Source organism: Alligator mississippiensis, chromosome 1 (genome assembly GCF_030867095.1).
Source record: "Alligator mississippiensis isolate rAllMis1 chromosome 1, rAllMis1, whole genome shotgun sequence".
NCBI classification, from domain to species: domain Eukaryota; kingdom Metazoa; phylum Chordata; order Crocodylia; family Alligatoridae; genus Alligator; species Alligator mississippiensis.
The window spans coordinates 179630229-179650805 of record NC_081824.1 but is presented as its reverse complement, the minus strand read 5'-3'; the positions used below and the strand labels follow the sequence as shown (position 1 = coordinate 179650805).

Here is a 20577-nt window from a genome sequence, read left to right as displayed (position 1 = left end):
AGGCAGAAATCCTTGCCTTTGTTTACTAATGTTTACTAATTCCACTTTTTAGTCTAATGCAGCTTCTGAAATTCTACCGGGTTAGAGCTACAGGACACTTCTTTGTTGTCATATAATTTCTTTTTCCTCCCACCAATGAATCAACCCTGCCATCTAGCCTTTCAGGTCTTTGCTAGGTCTCTCTTGTCCTCAAAGCAGCTGCAGCTGGGTCCAAAGGCAACATATAGCCCCTCAACCTTCCCTCCTTGGTACCTGCAGTTTACTTCTTTTCAGGGCCACACTTCCACCCAAATCCAACAGTACAAAGCTATTCTGCCTCTAGCTCCTTCCACAATTTCTTGGTCCTGTATCTGGCAGTTCTGTCACCTCTCATACTTTTCATCCCCTTCTTCTCCAAGAGGTCCAGGTAGAGCTGCAGCAGAAGACACAACTATGGCTTTAAAACTCCCCTTTTGAAGACAGTGGGTACATAAAACTCTGTTTTACAAAGAAAATCTACTCTTTCCAGGCAAATCACCTAAAGACTGGAATAAAACAAATAGATCCAAGCTGAAATTACCTCTGCCAGTAGTTCTTAAGAAGGACGTTTTTATAGTTTAGTGGAGCACTTCCCCACCCCGACAAAACAGGCCCACTGATTTTGTCAAATACTTCTTTAAAGCTGGACTTAATGGTCCCAGCACAACCAGTGTTACAAAAAAGCACAGCAGTAAGCAGTAGAAATCTAATGAGCAATACTGATTCTAAATACTGCCCTAAAAACTAGCTGCTCAGCCAGCAACTGCTGTAGTTTGCATTAGTGGTTGTGGTAGCACTGACAAGCATCACCCCCCCCTCTAGTTTTTAGAGTTAACCATATTCTTCCATAGTCAAGCATTTTGTCATTCAAATGGCAAGTATGAGAACCATGATACATATACAAAACAGATGGTTTGAACAGGGATTTCAGCTCAAAACCTGTAGCTTGTGAACCAGTCACACAAACATAACTATCTATTTAGGCAGCAAAAATGTGGAAATAGCTGGCTCATGGGACTGTAACAGTAGGGAACTAAGTTCAGAGGGTCAAAAGTCATCCCAGACTGCATTGAAGCCTGTGGAAAGAGTTGGTTTGCTCTGAATTCAAGAGAACTCAGACCCACATTACAAAAGGCACCACCTTTAGAATTAATTGAACCTCTGGCAGTCCTTGAACGAGAGCCCAAAGACAGAACAGTCCAAGGAGATTGAACTTGCATCTTCCTCCAGGTCATAGGGAGTGTAGCTTATGATATTGTACCTACATACCTATTTTATGGATCATTAGGCCTTCAGTCAAGAAGAAAAACCTACACTTGCCCTACTGCACAAAAGTTTTGAGGGAGATTTCCTGGGGCCACCACTAAACAAAGCCAGTGCGTGCAGGTGTATTTCCTTCACAGTTACTATATTAGGCCTCAATTTAATGAAAAATGGTTTAAACTATAAACTTCAAGTGACCAAAAAAAAAAATTGTCAAAGGGCAGTCCAAGTTTTTACACTTCATGTTAATATGAAATGTGTCCACAGGTTTTAATATTCAGTGTTCCATATTTAGAGACATGCTGTGCATAAAAGCATCACAAAATAATACACTGCAACTGTAAACCAAACATAGGAATTCAAAAGTTTTGCAACATAAAGTTGTTAGTATGAAATTAGCTTTTATTTTTACCTCAAAATAAATGCACATTTAACACTTATTCAAAATCAAAACTGGAAAAGAATATTTTAAACAAGAGGGTGATGATTCATTTTAACAGGGCAAATGTTCATAAACATCTGTAATTTCTCCTACCCCACTTCTGCTTGGCTAAAAACACTTCTGCCCGATTTTTTAGTCTACTGCGAATTAAAAGAAACACTTGACAACCGAAAAACTAGAAGTGGCATAAGACAGAACCAGATATTCATTCTCTTCAGAATTCAGTTCCATGTGTAGCCACACATTTATATATATAAAAAAAATTCACTAAAGTGATTTACTAAATTCAAATTTAGTAACTTCTTCTGCAACTTAGTTCTTTGATATCTTGATAAGGGCAGTCAATGCTTAAGCATGTCAAAAGTCAGCGCTATAGCATAACTACGGTATAACTCGAGAACAGGGCTTCTATATATTGTTCACCAGAGTGATGTCTTGTAGTTGAATTTCAGTTTCAGCAGGTACTTCAAGTTTACCTGAGCAACATCGTAGACAATATATCTGGGAAGGAAACAGCGAGTTAAGGAAAAAAGTGTCACTATATGTAACCGACTTAGAAGTTAGTCTTGCTTTGTACTGATTTGAACTCAAGAGCAAACTTCTGGTATGAAATTCAAGATATACACCTGTACGATTTTAGAATTCCTATGGTATACTAGAACATTTCCATCTCTTGATTTTCACCTTGTGAAAAGTGAATCTGCAAATCCTATAAAATTCATATAAAAAAGGAAAAATGCTGAAGTTTGCAAATAATTTGAAAATGAATTTAAAAAAAGAATTAGCGCCAAAAAACAGACACTTGGCTCCCTTGCTCCTGTAACTCTACTCCCTGCTTTGGCTTGGAGGATATGTGATATAAGATGAGGAGCAATTCTAAACCAGGATGCCATGAGGCCCTGGGGTGCCTTGAGACCTTTTCAAGAGTGCTGCAGGGTGCCACACAACATTAGTACAGCTAGGTGTGCAAACATAATTCATAAGATAAACCGAGACATTTCAAGTAGGAATTCTTAGCTTTAAAAGCATTCTGGCCTGTTGTAGGCTGAGTTCTTTGTAAGAGAAGAATTGCTCTAGTATTTTTCTGTAGTCAAAAACAAGTGAAAACTAAGAGCTGGCATTTTCCAAAAAGGTGCCCTTGAGTCTAATAATGTTGAAAACCACAGTGGTGGAGTGGTAAGGAGCACTAAAGAAAGCATGATGGGAATCTCAAGATACAAGCAGCCTGACTTGAATTAGTGACTGAATTTGCTGAAGACTATTTACATAATGTTAGTCAGGTCTGCTAGAACCTCACTGCACCCAGTGAAACAGTCCATCCAAATATCAGAGACAAAGCAGCGTGGTCTGAGCTTAGACTTGGGCATCAGGAATTGTTAATAATCATAACACAAAGCCATTTAAGCAATCTCACTCTCTCCATCTGCATGAACAGAAGCTGTGTACAGTGAGGACAAGAGGACTAAAATTGGAAAAAAAAATCCTGTTATCACTGTTGGTGTCAAAAGGGACAGCAACTGTCTAGGTTGTGGAGTTATTATGCTATTAAGTCTGCTTTGCCTGTTTTCAATATACGATACTTACTTTTAAGACTGCTAAGTCAGAGGAAGCGGACTTAATGTTTTTATTAAGTACACCATAGATGATTCAAAGACATGGGATAAATAGCACAACTGCTGACCTAAATAAATTTAATTTGTACTATGTTTTGCTAAACAAACTAAGAAAGTAGCTGTATTAACAACCCATGAATAAAATCAAAGCTGTTTCATGCTCTCTGTTCCCCTCGAGAGGAATCCATTCACAGAAGGATGACTCACCTGAGTTTTGGACCTACCTTGAAAACTGTTAGTTTAGTTTTCCTTATTTAGGACAGGAAGAGTCAAACCACAGATCTGGAAGTACAGACACTAGGGTTCTAGCCCTGGTTCCAGTGCAGACATCAGTGCGCCCAAGTACAGACAAATGGATTCATTTCTAGCCCTCTGTTTCAGTCTATTTCTTCAAAGGTATTGTAGAATACAAATTAACATATGCAAAGAGTTTTGGAAGTGCTAGTGCTATCCTTAACACTTTTTATTCACCAATTTTTATTTTTTTTTTTTTTTTAGCAGGAGGATAGTTTAAGCTTCCTTCACAGTAACTATACTACATTTATTCCCTCTGAAAGATGCATGCTTTCTGGCTGAAGTCAAACACCAAAGGATACTCATTATACAGAAGACAAGTATCATTAATTCCTGTTGACATTCCATTCCCCAAAGGAACTTCTACACCCTCATAACTGATGGTGGCTGTGGGATCAGGCGCAGTTTTGCCTAAACCTGCAAAGGAGAAAGGGAGCATCAGTTACAAGTCTCAAATGCAAGCAGTCTTGTGTCTTGAAAAAACTAAATTCATGATGGCAATTTCACTCATCTATGTAAGTGTGGTAGGTGTGTGCCATTCTTCATGGATTATTAAATGTGATACCCCCGCCCATAAAGACTGCCGTAGGAGACAGCTAGGGATCTATAACAGAGAGCCCTGGACATTCAGTTACGTTAAGAGGAGGAGCAGCCTAGCCAGGGAGCACTGCAGGGCAGGCAGCGCAGCGCAGTGCAGCTCAGCTCATGGAAGCAGCAGGGTAATGGGCAATTAGTAAGTACCTGACTAGAGGTAGGCATAAACCTGGGGCTTGAGCAGGCAAGCAGTCTAGCTCTGCTTGCTGCAGGGTTAGGAGCTTCTGCCCAGGAGAAGCACCCAGGGACACTGGTCAGACCGCTTTGCTGATCACAGGAAGACTTAGGTTGGAGGTATGCTGGCCTAGGAATGAAAAATGGTTTGCCCTCAAAGGTGCAGAGGGCTGCTTCTATTGTTTTGTTTATGTTATAGCCCAGGAGCTTATGTTATGTTAGTGTTTCCACTGGTGGTCTGGGACAAGGCTATAAGGGGAGGCGGCGGCCTCATTAGCGCCCAGTGGGGTGCAGCTACAGGGGCCAGAGAACCTGGTGCCAGAGAGGGCACAGCCACACAAGGGCTAGGGGCCCAGTGACAGAAGGGACAAACAAAGCTAGTGCCTCAAAGCCAGGTCTGATTCAGCAGGTCTAGGCCAGAAGGCCTACCTAGATTAAAGAGGCAGAGGCCGATGCTCCAACAGAGGGATAACATACCCGTAACATGATAAAGGCATAATAAAGGCAAGGATTTGGAGCCACACAATTAGCTGTTTAGGCTTTGAGTGTCCTGCCAGGCACAGCAGACTACAGAGGCCCAGCCAGGGGCTGGGGACCAGCGTGACTGAGGCCTAGTGAAGGCCAGTGGGCAGCTTCCCTATTTATTATAAATACCATCAAGGCATGGCGGGTGGGACAGGAGAGTGCTCTCGGTTCGGAGCAGGGCATGGTCGCAGAACTACCACGGAGCGTCATGGCCACCCCCAAGACCCCGATGTGTTACAGGATCCTGTAATATTCTTCCATTTTTTTGGTCTTGTAGTTTTATTCCATCTGCCTCAGAGGTGCTAATGTCTAGAAAATCTGGCTTTTGTAGGTTATTTCCTTCTTCCTCCCCTTGGAAATACTCTCCCAGTTTAAGAACTAGCCACAGAGCAATTTCTCAAACCAGCTGCATGCTCCTATGCAGACAGTGTTTTCTTAACTTGCTTATCCGAATGTCATGTGGGACAGCGTCTAAAGATTTACTGAAATTAGGATGGATCACATCTACTGCTTCCAGCTATCCACTAAGGCCACTCAGCCTGCCAACAAATGAAATTAGATTGGTTTGACAAGATTTATTCTTGACAACCCCCTGTTGATGGCCTCTCACCATATCAGCTTCTAGGTATGTACAAAACTAAATTCTAATCACTAATGGTTCAGACATTACTTAGCCAGTTCCAAGTGTTCATGGGTGAATTTGGTCCAGCCCCGCTAATTTGAATACATCTAATGTCTTTAACCTGTTCTTTCTGTATTTGAGCATGCACTCCTGTCTCCTTGATAAAATTGTTAGTTAAAAATCCAGTCATATTTCACATTTTTGTGAGGACCTAGGCAAAAGGTGGCTTTGAACTTTTCAGCCTTTTCTGCATCATCTCATATTGCACCTATTAATAGACATGTTCCTCTATTGATCATCCTCTTCCATCTACATGTATTTACTGAACCTTTTCTCATTGCCTTCTATATTAATTGCTACTTGCATTTCATTTCGTATCTTAGCCTTTCTGCTTTTACCCCTGCATGCTTGTGATATTCTTTTATAGTCATCCTTAGTCAGAAACTCTTGCTTCTAACTGTTTGCATGATTTTCTTCCAGTATTTCAGGCCACTGAAGAGCTTCTAATGTAGCAAGAATGGTCCCATACTAGCTTCTCTCTTTCTTTAGCACAACGATAGTCTGCAATTGTGCAAGTCCTGTAGCTGCCAGAACTGCTGTGTTAGCGGAGCCTGCACCCGTGGTATTAATGCTCACTGCTACAGAACTTCCACTTTGAGATCCCTTTTGTGGGTGCCTTTTGGTTAGCTGGATGACTGGCAGCAGTGTTACTCCATGGATGCTGCTTGCTCTGCCACCCAGTTTCCAGGTTGAGCTCCCCACTGGGGATACCTTTTGCCAGTGGGGCAAGCCATGACAGTGCAAAAAGGAGTTAACGCCACTGCCGCTCACCCTGATGCCTAAAGTTGGTTGTCCAGCTTGCATAGAACCCCAACGGTCCAGGCCTGGCCCACCAACCCAAATACTCTGGATACCCTGCCTTAGGTAGAGTCTCTGAGATCTACCAGTTCCCCAAGTTCGCTGAAGTTTATTAACCTCATTCTGTTCTTCCCACACCCATCTTCTCTTAGGACAGCAAACCCTCATTTTCACTCCAAGTATCTTTCACCTTCATATTCTCAACCAATTTCTCTCTTATTCAGACCCAAATCTTAAATAAACATTTTCCTAGCAGCCTTATTCTTCCAGAAGATAAAGGAAGCCACCTCTGACATATCCCAAGACCGTAGTGGACTTTGTACTGCCATATTGTTTTTTCAACAAACATTCAGGCTATGGAAGCTTCTACTACTAACAGACCCTGCCCATTTGGGTGCTTCCAGTAGCTGTTCAGAGAAAACCCTATGCATCTTTACCTTCTGATTCAGTAGTCTGTAGTGGACCCATAACACAACACCAAATCTTTTCCGCTCCCCCCACCACCCAGCAACAGACGTTCATTCAAGAAATTTGATCAACTTGTCCTGAATTCCTGAGCACATGTACATACAATTCTTGAGATAGACTAAGGAAAACAGGAGGAGAAACTGCTTTCTACCTTCCTAAGCAAGCTACACTTCTGAAGGAAGATTTCTGCCTGAACTTACATACAACTGGTTAATGCACACCAAAGCATGAAATAAGATGGCTCCGATTTCAGGTGTACACACACACACACACACACACACACACACACACACACACACACACACACACACCTGAAGCCAACACTGAAGGTATAAAAACTCCTTAGCTTTACAAGATACAGCTATGACATAACTATTTTTTCCACTGAGTAAAGAACACCATAGGATGAAGCAGCTTCTCCATTAAGCTTTACCTTTGACGCTATGTTTCCCCTTCGGCAGCTTAGTTATGTGAGAAGCATTCTTTAGCTCATACCTGGACAGCAGGAAGAGAAACAGAAAAACATTTCTAGATAAAAAGTTTAAGAAAACTCTCCTGATGAAAAAAAAAAAAAGTTGATGCAATTGTTTTTCAGGTTTATCACACTATACTGAATTGAGATTTTATACTGTGCCTTAGAATGCAACACTACCAGGGATTTAGCCATCCCTTCCTTGCACTCTGTATTGTTGGCATTTAAAACTACACTCTTCATCTTCAGCACAAATCATTTTTCAAAAATACGCTTTCCTTCCGAACATTCAAAATTCAGAGATACTCTACAAGAGCTTCTCTTTCATTTTTGGATGGATGAAGAAACAACGCCGTTTAGATGCTGCATTTTTACAACCATACACTAGTGCAACAATAGCTGTCAAATATACAGGTAACTTACATGTTTCCAAGGGCAACCTCTCCCAATAAGATTAAGCCTACTGGATCAGCCTGAGATGTGTGACAGTAGTTGGCGCTCTTGGAAACCATGTCTGCAAAATAGACACCTTTTCCGAACATGTAACCAGTCTGGGGGCAGGAAAGAAAAAAAGAGGATGAAACTTAAGTTTTCAGCATCAAACAAGAAGGCAGCAGAGAATCAATCAATGTGCCTACAGGTTAGTCACGGGAAACATGGCCACTTAGGCACCAAGCACCACCTGAGGCATCAATTTACTGGCAAAGTTGAAGGCCCGATGCTCAGCAACTTTTCTTTCTCAGATATACTGAATGGCATTTACATGTCCACAAAGGACATTGTCCCTCTCCTTATCTAGAGATTCTCTTGTTTAGGCTCTTCCCAAGCGTGGCTGTCTGGGACCTCATAACTGGAGAGGGACAAGAAAAGCAAGGCAAGGAACAAACATATTTAGGCAGTCAGTTAAATATGCGACACTGTACATACCACAGGAGCTTCAGGCGGAGCTATTCGGAGACCCTGTGAGAGAATACCAGCAAAGTTGGTAGTACGTGAGCCATGCCAGAGCAGCTGGCGATTGTGAAGCTGTCTGAATGGCTTGTAACGCTGACTCTCCCCTTCACGCTCAATTTTGAAGATCTGCACCATTTAAAAAAGGAGAAAGGAAAATTAAAAATTCACCCAGAACAAGGTCATCTGAACCTGAAAATGAGACTGATCTGCAAAAGAAAAAAAAGTTAGCATCACGGTGTTCGTGTCACCACAGTTTTTGGATTTTCACCTGCCAGTTATCTATAGCTGAGGTTTCATCAGAATTTTTGTTACAAGTTATACCACCTCCATTCCTCCTACACACCTTCTTTTCCTTTGTTAACAATTTTCTCAAAAGTTTTCAAAGCTTGTTTTGGGGACAGAAGTGATTTTTCCTTTTTCTGAAGACTAAGTAAAGACCTCTTAAAAAATTCCAAATTCCTCTCCAGCTCTAACTTGAAATTTTGTTGCATTTAGTCACCAGCAAGTTCTCTCTTCTGTGTGTGTGTGGGTTTTGTTTTTTTTTTTTTAACCTTAAAAGAAGTTGACAAATCAGTTAGGAATTAAGAGTGCTGACAGACATGAACTCCCTCCATCCTCCCAAAAAACACAACAACAAAACACAACAGTGCTCTACCAGAAGAAGAATCACGTCAGTTTGACCTTGGTCCCCAGCATTTATATAGCTTGTGCACTTCAGAAGGGCTTTTTGGTGCTTCTATCTAATAGCAAACTCAATCAGCTATTAGATGAAAATGCAGAAAAGCCCCACTGAAGCACATGAGCTCTACAGATGCTGGATGAGCTGGGTCAAACTAATACAATTTCTCTTCTGGGCATGTGCTGCATTTGGTGCAGGGGTGCACCAAGCTGAAAGTAAAGTGCTATTTCCACCCCACCCCCCACATCTGTAATCACCCTGTCTATAGACAGATTTTAAACACATAGTCTCCAACATTACATGCCCTTGCAAGACTTACATCCACAACTTTCAGATCATATGCATTGTGGGTAGCAGCATGGGTATTCTTCACATATTGCTTTATGATCTTGGCTTCTTCTGAATCTTTATCAACCACCTGCAATAATAAAACAAGAAGAAAATCTGAATTTTCATTTATGACCTGAAAGATGGGTTGGAGTGCACCCTCAGCACATTTGCAGACAATACCAAGTTGGAGGGGTAGTAGATACACTGGAGGGTAGGACTAGGACTCAGAGAGACCTAAACAAATTGGAGGACTGGACTAAAAGGAAAGTTCATGAGCACGGCCATCCCTGGAGCAATGGTTTCAAGTTGCAGCAAGGAAAGTTCAGGTTAGACATTAGGAAAAAACTCACAAGGAAGGTAATAAAGCACTGGAACAGGCTACCTAGAGAGGTCTGGGATCTCCATCCTTGGAGGTTTTTAAGACCCAGCCAAGGCTTTGTCTAACTGGGATGATCTAGTTGGGGATGATTCTGCTTTGAGCAGGGGGTTGTACTAGATGACCTCCCTGAGGTTCCTTCTAACCCTAATTTTCTATGATTCTATGATTTTCAAAGAAAACCTAAGCATTTGGCAACTGGAAGATTCCTTCTGGGATAGTGGCACCCAAACCGCTCATTTGTTGCAAAGACAGATGTGTCTAGGTTGCTGCCCAAAACCAAAGGATGGTCTCCATGTCAAACAACAGAATCTGTTATTCAAGGGCTAGGCACAGACTTCCTAAAGTCTGAGGCAGAATCAATTCAAGTTATGTGGTTTTCTGTAAGCAGCATAATTCAGACCAGTAGCAAACAGAACACACATCTGCCCTTTGGCTGGGGGGGGGGGGGGGGGGGAGGGGGGGAAGAGATGGAATCTTAGACTTGGTTCTGCCATTTTTAAACCAATTCTGTTCTGCTACAGGTATAGATAAGTTTTGAGTGCCAAACTACTGTTCTGTTAAGGGGTACAGACCGGTTTCCAATCATTTATACCAGTACAAATGTTATGTCTGTACCTGGCCAAGGTTTCAAGGATGTGAGAATACATACAAGCTTTCCTATCCTACCTCTCAAACATGCACAGCATCGAAATTAAGAGAAGACTTTTCTCTGAACAGCAAAAATACATATCATTATATATTGGGAGGTTAACATGAGGGATGGATTTTTTTCCCCTGCAAGGGAAATCACGTGAGTGCATTTTTAGTTTTCCAACAGTACTCACTACTCAGCTGTTGAACTGCAAGTTAATGGATGCAAATACATATTCAGAGCTGGTCAGCCCCAGTCTAACATGTTATTTCCTTTACCTTAATTTCAGTTTTGAGTTTTTCATAGTTGACATCAATTGGGTCTTTATCCCCATCCTCGTTTCCACCTCTGAGAAGGCTGTAAGCAACCTCAATATCAAGCAGGTTGTCCAACATCTGCACTTTGGCCTGGATAATATGAAGAGGTAAAAAAATATTTACCCTAGGACATTATGCTGAAGTTTCTAAAACACAGCAACTCATTAATTCTACCTTGGTATAGGTACACGTTTTATTGTACATCACAAGGCACCCCCCTGCTTACAATGATTTCACAAGAGGAATGTGTGGTTTCTGTTAAGTCCAGCAAACAAAACAGGCCTAGCACATGTTATGAAGCTCACTAACAGGTCCCAAGGAAGGAACAGGTACCAGAAGCCCTCCCCACAAATACTGTGCTGCTAGCCACAGAAAGTTTCAGTTTCAGGGCCAGACACATCTAGAGCCATCTGACAGACTGTAGTCCCTCTGGTGGCTCACAGAGAGAAAGGCAACTCCTCAGATAAGCAGGTCCAGTGTGTGAAACCATAAGCCACTGGTGTTTATGTGGTTGGACTGATGCATAAACCATACCATACGATTTGCTCTACCTCCTTCAAGGAAAACCTCTCAAGCTTTTCCAATTTCCACAAAGCTAAATTAAGCGATGGCACTTTTCCCCCTTCCATTAAGTTTTACAACTATTAAATTATCTCAAGTAGATCCTTTGGCAGTGATATCCAAAATAACACAAGAGGGAATCAAGGTGCTGAGAACAACTGTAAGCTTGGATACCTAAGAAGGTAGGAGGCTGCTTGCTGAATACAGGAGCTTAAATAAGAAGAGCTGATCTTCAGAGCTCCCCAAAATTTCAAATTGATCTGCGAGTCCCCAGCATGTGTGAGGGAAGAGTCACTTATGATAAGTACATAGCAATTCATTTATATTTAGGCATCCAAGTTGTGTCATTGTGGAAGAGGCAGGCAAAGTTTTGCTGACTTAAAGAGTAGAAATCACTTTAACCCATGAATACCTGAATATATTCTAGGTTATTTAAAAGAGGTGGCTTTTTCATCCCAAAGTCATGAGGTATCAACGTGTAGAAGCGATTGGAGAGGTCCAGTATCTGAGAATCAGTGCCGCCACCAGAAACTGCCTAAAAGAAAAACAAACAAGAGAAGAGATAAATGGAGGAAGACCTGAATTCTGGGCAAGATCTCTGCAGCAACAGATAGGCTCAAGCTACTCTTCAAGAGAAGCTTACAGTGACAAGCTTCACCACACTAACTGCAATGCTGCAACCCACCTACGTAACTAAAGGAGGGATTCTGCTCAATAGTTTTCAGTGCACTTGCACCAAAAAGCATAAAAGAAACACTGTACAATGCTTTTCTAGTGAAGAGTATCTAATAAAAAATAACTTTGTTGAAAAAGAAGCTTTCAGTACATTAGGAGATGAAGTGTAACAGACCTAGAAAAATCTGTGTATTTGTTGTGAGAGTTGAAATCGTTATGTTGCAACAAGGTGCCAACTAGTGAATCTCAGAATAGTCTAAAATTTAGACTCTACATTATAAGCAATAGTACCTTACAATACTCAGAGGTGAGTGTTTCTAGATGTACATTAAGCAAGCACATTCCGTGCTCCAGCTTAATCTTTGGTCCTCTTCTGAAGTGTAGTGAAGAGAAGTACTTCCAAGACCAAATCCATTCATTAACTTCTAGGGGTTCAGAAGTAGCATATCTTCTAAAGCACACCAGGAGTTGAGAAGTCAGCTGATTTCAAGCCAAAAAATGATATCCAACTTCCCAGTGTTTTTGTGAAGTCTGTTTTATACTCACCTGCTGAACATCATTAAGGATGGAATAGGCACTCTGGATCTGTCTCTTGCTCAGCTTTCCCAATGGCATCTTCTGGAGGTCAATCTAACAAAGATTTATTTAAATAATTAAAGCAAGATTCCACCACAATGAAACCTCCATAGTTCTTTCTCTTTGGCCACCAAAAAGCTCTCCCCCAACAGGCAGGATGTATAATTAAAAAATGCAAGCCTATCAGGTTTGGCTTTTAACAGCAGGGATTGTAGGATGAAGTTGAAGAAAGAGCAATGCAAACACAGTACTGACAAGATATCCCCTAATGCAGATTCTCTTGAAGAGCTAGAGTTTGGGAATTTTAGTCTTTGAGTAAATTTTCTCATGGACCAGTCTTCTAATAATGGGGCTCTGCAAAAAACTTCACTTCAATGGAATGTTTTACAAGGGATTATAAATATTCACTAAGGACATAAATTGTGCTCACTGGATAACCCTTAGTTCTTCAGGTCAAAACAGCATCGATTTAAAGGGGCACCACAAATCCAAGGCCAGCAGACCAGAAGGGACAGCTGTACAGCAGCTGGTTCTGAATGTGATTCAAGGACACAATATCCTACAAAACTATATATGCATTATTTCTGTCTTATGAATGGGCAAAAAACGAAGGGAAGACATTTAACTTGAATCATTTAAAATAAGCATTACCAGGTAACAATAGCCCACATTTTCCAATATATAGGAAGCACAATAGCCTAGGAATACATAGGAAGCAAAAAACAGCCTCCTAAGGAAGCAAAAAATCAGCTGTAAAAAACTGATTTTATGATGCAAAGGAACCACTGCACAGTGACATGTATTAAACCAGTGGTTCCCAACGCGGTGCCCGCATGTGCCATCGCACCCCCTGAGGTTTATTCAGGTGTTCACGTGCATTTTCATGATCGGTAAAAATCATTATTCCAACAAAAAATGGTCATATTGGCGCCCACAGCTTTTTCTTTTAAATTCAAATGTGCCCTTGGGCGCACAAACGCTGGGAACCCCTGTATTAAGCAATCACTGGATAAGGCTGGAAAAACGTTGGAAGCAGAAGCCATAACCCAGGTCTCCTTCCCTCCCAGGAGCATGCTCTCCTTATCACTGAGCTAGGGTTGGGCTCCATCTTGCATATTCTCCTTCTGTCCCCAAGGACTTGCCGTCTTCTTTACCCAGCAGCCCAGCTTCACCAACAGGAATGGAGGATGCACTCAGCTCTGCATAAGCTCGACCTTGCGATTAGGAGATTTTCCTAATGGAAGATACAGGTTCAAACTCCTTATGGCACAGTGGAGCTTAGAATCCAGGTCTCCCATATTTTGGTCAATGCACGTGGGCTTTTCTCTTTACCACTATACCAGTTGTTCTCAAATTGCTTTGGAGATCCTTTGGAGAGGTGCCTCAGGAATTGAGAGGAGATGAACGAGAAGTGACAGGATAAGTAAATAAGAACACGCTCAGGCACCAAATATGGGGAAATAAGGACAGGCTTCAGATCTTGCTATCCCTACCTAGCCCCTTTGCAAGGAGGTAAACACTGTAATAAATGCATTAGTTTTTGAAGCAGAGTGCTGCCCAATTCACAATAGTTATAGAGGGGTACCTTGAACCTAAAAAGATTGAGAACAACTGCATCATATACTGAAGCCAGTCAGTTAGATGCACTGGTGCATACAGATATCTCCTCTCTATATTTACACATCTCCACAGGGCAGAACAGCACTAGCCTCTCGGGGTGCGCTGGGCTGACCACTGAGAGCATGGGAAGAGCTAAATGTCTTCCTGGGTGGTAGAAAATTACCTCTCTCACAGGAAAATTACATCTCTCACAAATCACAGTAGCAGTGATTCAGAGCAGCATTTCTCAACCTGTGGTCAACAAGACTATATGAAAGGGTCACAAACACACTTAAAAAATGCATCAACATACTTTAAAAATAGATTCTTCTTTAAAGGATAAAATCGTGGGAAAATGTGGCTTTTCCCTTGCAGGCTGACAGAGTCCCAGCCTGTGAGAGGCTGCTTAGGACCTCCCCCCACCCTATACCACCCACCTTGCCCCACACACGGTGGGGCTGGTGCCTGTGGGCAGGAGAAGGGGGGCGGCGCAGGTCATGAGTGAGGGGCACTGGGGTCAGGACTGGCCACCGATGTTTACAAATGGGTCTTGCTACAAAAAAAAAAAATTGAGAAGCACTGATTTGGAGTCCATAAAGGTGAAATACAATCTGGGCTATGATGTTCAACAAGAAAAGATGAAAGGAAACAGAAGGCCTTAATATGTACACCTACCTCAAATTCCACCATGGCTTTCTTCATGCTCTCCACATCAAAGATCATCTTAATAAGGTCCTGGACTGATTTAGGAAGCTTTGACTTTGTGCCGGCACCTACTGTCAGTTTCTTCACAGCTTCTTCATCCTAGAAAGACAATACCCAAACTCAGAAGTGTAACACCATGGCCCGACACCCAGGGCAGCTATCCACACAGGGACAGCTGCAATTTCTGATTGTGCTGATACCAAACAAAGCAAGCTAAATCCAGTGGAACAGATTTTTCATCTCCCTACTTGTATTGCTGCGTTATCTGTAATAATGCTACGTGTATATTTCGAATGTACAGGTAACCACTGCTTAGCGCTCTTAATTGGTTCCTGAAAAACCAAGCATTAAGTGAAATGAGCATTAAGCCACTGCTCCCTGCTGCCTCCCCCGGGGCCTCCGGAGCCCAGTGGACACGACCCGGCACGGCAGGCAGCAGTGGAGCTGCGTGGGGATATACACACCACTGCTCGCCCCCCTACCCCAGTGATGCGCCTCCTCCACATGGGGCTGCACTGAGGGCAGTGGTGCAGGGCTGTGCCCCTCAAATCAGGCACAGGAGGCATGTCGCCAGGGCTGGGGGTGCCGCGAGCAGCGGTGAAGAGATCCCCACGTGGTCCTGCTGTCCCCAGTCGCACTGGGTTGTGCTCACTGGGCTTCGGAGCCCACAGGGCACAGAACCAGTGTGGGAGCTCAAGCCCGCTGCCTGCGCCGCATATAAATCTGGGGGCCGCAGGTCCCCCCACCTGCCCCGGGAGTGCATGCAGTGGTGGAGAGCAGGCCTGCCCAAGTCCGCAGCACGAGGGAGTGGGGGCAGGGGGCTGCACACCCGGGTCCAAAGCCCTGGTAGCTGGGAACCCCCTTCGGCAGGGCTGGAGGGGCAGGGGCTGTGGGTGGGGGGCCTTTAATTTTAAATCATGGATTTGGGGGGTTTTTTAGCAGAGAATTTGGTATTTTTTAAATCAGGGAAAACCAGGATCCCTGGTTATAATGAACTCGTTGAGCACTAAGTAGAATCAGGTGTCAATTTAAAATGAGCATTATAGCAGAATAGCGCCAAGCGAAACAGCGTTAAGAGGGGGTTGCCTGTACAAAGATTTCAGTGTGATCTACAGATCTATTTGGCTGCACCTCCTGGCTTCTACAGTCACTTGCTTTAGGAGTTTAGTAACAATTCTGAGTCAATTACTATTGCATATTTCTGTCTTGTACATGGAATAATACAGAAATCTCCCATTAACAATAATGCTGTCTGTATACTTAATTGATTTAAGCCAAAGAACCATTACCTGTCCATAATCTATTTCTAGAGGGTAGAATTTCTTTGGATATTTCGTGAAGTTCTTGGAATGCCAGGAATTGCCCGTTTTCTCTTCATACAGATTTAAAAAGTGCTCAATGGCATCTTCTTTAGATGGCATCTGCTCCAGCTTGTTACTCCCAATCACAGTGCCAACGCGACCCCATGACCTAAACACCCAGTACCTGGAAGCAAACAAAATGAGAGGAAGTGATGCAGGAACTCTGGCTTCAGCCCTTGATAAATCTGACCCTCCAATAAAAAGAGCGTATGGACATCTATATCAGATCGGAATGGATGCCATTAACTGAGAGTCCCTTTACATCAAGGGACAAGTTTGCAAATTAGCCTACTCCACGGCTGCTAAAAAGTATGAGGTAAGCACCAATACGGGAAAGGATGCACAAATAGTGCTGAAGGACCCAGAACTGATAATCTTGGGAAGACCTCTCCTACAGCTTGCTGTAAATCAAGGGTGGACAAAATGGTAGATCTGGCCAGCAGGCAGACTCCGTTTTCCAGCAGCCCCTTCCCATGCCACTCAGGCTGGTTTCCATGGAGACCCAGGAGATCTTGCATCGGTGAGAGCGCAGGGATGGAGCCAGGCAGAGCCGTGATCCGCTGACTGCGGAACCTGTGCTCAAGACAGGGGTGTGCAGGCAGATCGCGGCTCTGTCCTAGCTCTGGCCCGCACCGTTACCGCCACAAGAATCCAGCCCCAGAGTAGCTCCTCACCCAGCCATGCACCCTGCTAGCACCACTTGAGCAGATCTCCATGGACACCCTTGGAGCGTGGGACCATTATGGCCCTGCTGCTCCTGGGCCATAATGCAGCATTAGAGCCATAGAGCAGCATTATGGCCCTTCTGCTCTCCATGCAGACTGGCCTAAGGGGCACAGGAAGGGGCTGCTGGGAAACGAGTCTGCCATGGGATTTTGCCCATCCCTGCTCTAAATGGATATATTTGACTGAAATAGTTACAGCAGTTCATAGTCACATTGCTACAAAAGTGTCTTACGATAGTGCAACTGCATCCATACTGGGAGGCTTGTACCACGATAACTACACTGGCAGAGTTAAAGCAGAAAAAAGTGGAAGTGTGCAGACCCAGCCTTAAAGGGAGGGAGTTCAAGCAATCCTGTACAGCTACTCCTTGCTTAATGTCATAGTTATGTTCTTGAAAAATGCAACTTTAAGCAAAACGATGTTAAGCGAATCCAATTACATCACAGTAGTTACCTACTAGCAGGTGACAGCCAACATTGTTATAACTGAACATTGCGCGACTTTAAACGAGTATGTTCTCTAATGGATCACAGACGTAATAATGAACAACATTAAATGGGGATGATATTAAGTGAAGAGTACCTGCACCATCTCAGCAGAGACTGCAGTTGCCAGCTGATGCTTGTTAAAGAAGTGAGCTCTGTAATGCCGACCCCTGCCCAACAGGACCTGCACTGAAACCAACTTCACTGAGGCAAACTTCAGAAACACCTTTTGGTCACTGTCAACAAACACTTCTCAGACCCAGTTTTCCAGTTCAACTCTACAGCCTGTTGCTGTTCTACTAAGTACCCTATAAATTAAGTCACCCTCTACTACACAGCAGTGGATCTTCTACATTGATGTGCCAGGCTGATTGTTTTCCTTGTTTGTATTTTCTTCTTCCTTCCACCTTTTATCCATCTGCGGTTGAAACAATGTGGCCTTTGGAACAGGATCAGCCTTCTTGTGTTTTGCAGTCACTGCATTTGGGGTCTATTTCACCTTCCTTCTTCCCTTCTACCTCACTTTTCCCTCCTTCTCTAACATGGGACATGGGTCACTCCCTAGATTCAACTTGGCATATTTACACCTACCAAATTCCCTGCTACTGCAGGAGGCCAAAGACATTCGTGGCACTCTTAGCTCCTCTTGCTCTCCTTCTGTGGCTCACCATAACAGCTTCATAAAAAACAAAACAAAACACTGGAGGGTGCTTTGTGGCATGTATGGAACCTTGGGGTGAATATTCTCTTCAACCCTTTTGGACTTAATATCCATCACATGGCTGCCTAAAATTATAGGGGACTGGACTTAGTTACCCAAGTGGGTCTTCTCCATTCTACGTTCCTATTGTAAGCTAAACAAAATAATGCTACTGAACAAAATAAAGTGGGATTTCATTGTCCACCCTCCTATGCTTGAAAAACAGTAACCAGCCTATAACATCTCAAATTTCACCATTAACTATTCACTGTAAGAAACAGTACTACATAATGTGTTGTGTACATGCTTATGTGCAGAACTATGTTCAACTCTGGTGTAAGTGAATTCAATCACCATTCAGGACAGCTAGACCTACACCTGCTTACATCACGGCTGAACTGTCTTCTAGTAGAGCAGGGTTGGGCAATTATTTTGGGCGAAGGGCCGCTTACCCAGTTTTGGCAGGCTGTTGAGGACCGCATGGGCAGCCCCGCCTCTTGACAGGTACCCCCTAGTCACCATCTTGGGACCAATGTCCCAACGTCTTGGGACCAATGTCTCAGGGCCAGCACCCGTGGGACCCAAAGCAGGGCACAGACTGGCAGAGGTCTGTGGAGCCAGGCTGGGCTGCACCAGCAGGGAGGGGGGAGCTGGCCTGGCTCTATAGTGCCTGTGTCGGCTGGGACCCCATGCTCCTGCCACCCTGCTCTGGGCCCCGCCGGCATTGGCCCTGGGACTGGTACCAGTGCAGGCCCTGTACTCCCACTGGCTCCCTGCCCACTCACACCCAGTGCCCCCCAGTCCCGCAGTACAGGCGGGAGGCAGCGCACAGCCCTGACCCCCTGCTTGCTGGCAGGGAAGAAGCTGGTGCTGAGTGAGGGGAAAAGTGGCCTCTCACCTGCCCATGGCCAGCACCCCACGTTGCAGGGGCTCGCAGCCTGTGTGGGACTGTCTGGAGCAGGCACAGGCAGCCCCAGGAAGGCTGCGAGCGGCTGTGGCGCGGGGTGCTGGCCATGGGGCAGGTGAGGGGCCACTTTTCCCCACACTCAGCACCAGCTTCTTTCCTGCTGGCAAGCAGGGGGTCAGGGCTGTGCGCTGCCCTCTGCCTGTACCATGGGGCTGGGGGGCACTGGGTGTGAGTGGGCAGGGAGCCAGTGGGAGCACAGAACCTCCACCGGTGTCCCGGGTGGCAGTGGGGCCAAGTTACAAGGTGGTGCGGGGGGGAGGGGAGGGGGAAGGAAAGCAGCCCCTCGCTGTCCCATGCCCGGCACCCCACGCTGCAGCTGCTCACAGCTTGTCTGGGGCTGCCCATGCCTGCTCCGGACAGCCCCATGGGCTGCGAGCACCTGCAGCACAGGGCGCCGGCCATGAGGCAGGTGAGGGGCCGCTTTTCTCCACGCAGGGAAGGAGCCCAGGGAAAAGCTGAGTGCAGGGGGGAAGCGGCCTGTCCCTTGCCTGGTGCCCTACGCTGTAGGCACTCACAGCCTGCATGGGACTGTCTGAAGCGGGCACAGGCAGCCCCATGCGGGCTATAAGCAGCTGCAGCGCAGGGCACCGGGTGTGGGCAGGGAGGGGCTGCTTCCCTGCTCCGCTCCTTCCTTGCCTGGGGTCCTGTCCCGTCTCATGTCCTGTCCCATCCTGTCGTTCCCCCACCCTGAGCTTCCTGCATCGGGGCAGCCACATGTTCCTGGCCCAGAAACCAGGGCTGCGGCTTCCAGCTGGGGGGCGGGGCCGGGCCGCTGTTGTTGGAGCCCGCCAGGCTTCCCTTGGGTCCTACTGCCCTTGGTTCCTGTCATTTTTCACAGGAACCAAAGGCAGAGAAACATTAATTTTCCAAAATTTTTTTTAGGGGCTCCGCGGGCCATATTTTACCCACCCCTGTAGTAGAGCTAGGGTTGCCAACTCTGATCTATTCTGGGAAGTTTTATCACATGACATAAATGACTGATCTACTGTACTCTAAAACTCACTATGGAGCCATCGTTTTGCCTTTGGTGGAAATAAGGAGCATCATATGAATCTTAATTTCATATTTTAAGCATGCTGCATAAAGAAATAATGCCGCAAAATCTTAAGTTGTAATGTGAATCTTATTTTTAAAAAGCGAGATCCGGTTAAGGATACTTTGCTTGTAAATACACGTTTAAATGTTTGTGGGTCTGCATGCATGTGTGTGTTAATTTAAAAATACAGAAAATTAAATAACATTCTAATACCATTATTATCACAACACTAATATGCCCATGAAAGACAATGCCAATGTGCCCATGAGCGAACACCAACACACCTGCGTATATCAGTTATGGATTATGGTGCATAGACTTTACATCAGGCAGGCACATGCACAGTCATGTGACTATTACTTTTTAAAAATCCAGTGTACTACTGTATAAATTGGATTCAACATTTAATATTTGTTTTTATGAATGCCCTATCATTCATCTCCCAGGTGACTCTCAGCAGTCTACTGGAGATTCATAACTAATTCCTGTAGACTCCAGGGCAGTCTTGGAGGGTTGGCAACCCTGATGGAAAAAGGTATTCAAAGGGATTTTC

General features: G+C 44.4%; 1 protein-coding gene across 1 annotated transcript in view; it reads right to left on the bottom strand.

Moving 5' to 3' along the window:
• Positions 1 to 1662: 1662 nt before the first annotated feature.
• PARP1 (poly(ADP-ribose) polymerase 1) overlaps positions 1663 to 20577 on the bottom strand; it is a 56419-nt gene continuing 37504 nt past the window's right edge. The window contains exons 13-23 of the mRNA XM_059717348.1: positions 16039 to 16234; positions 14720 to 14848; positions 12416 to 12499; positions 11607 to 11729; positions 10595 to 10723; positions 9296 to 9394; positions 8271 to 8423; positions 7767 to 7894; positions 7305 to 7366; positions 3933 to 4047; positions 1663 to 2224 (exon numbers count right to left, since the gene is read on the bottom strand). Coding sequence (XP_059573331.1) covers positions 2143 to 2224; positions 3933 to 4047; positions 7305 to 7366; positions 7767 to 7894; positions 8271 to 8423; positions 9296 to 9394; positions 10595 to 10723; positions 11607 to 11729; positions 12416 to 12499; positions 14720 to 14848; positions 16039 to 16234 — 1300 coding nt within the window. The 3' untranslated portion in view covers positions 1663 to 2142. The remainder of the gene's footprint in view (positions 2225 to 3932; positions 4048 to 7304; positions 7367 to 7766; positions 7895 to 8270; positions 8424 to 9295; positions 9395 to 10594; positions 10724 to 11606; positions 11730 to 12415; positions 12500 to 14719; positions 14849 to 16038; positions 16235 to 20577) is intronic.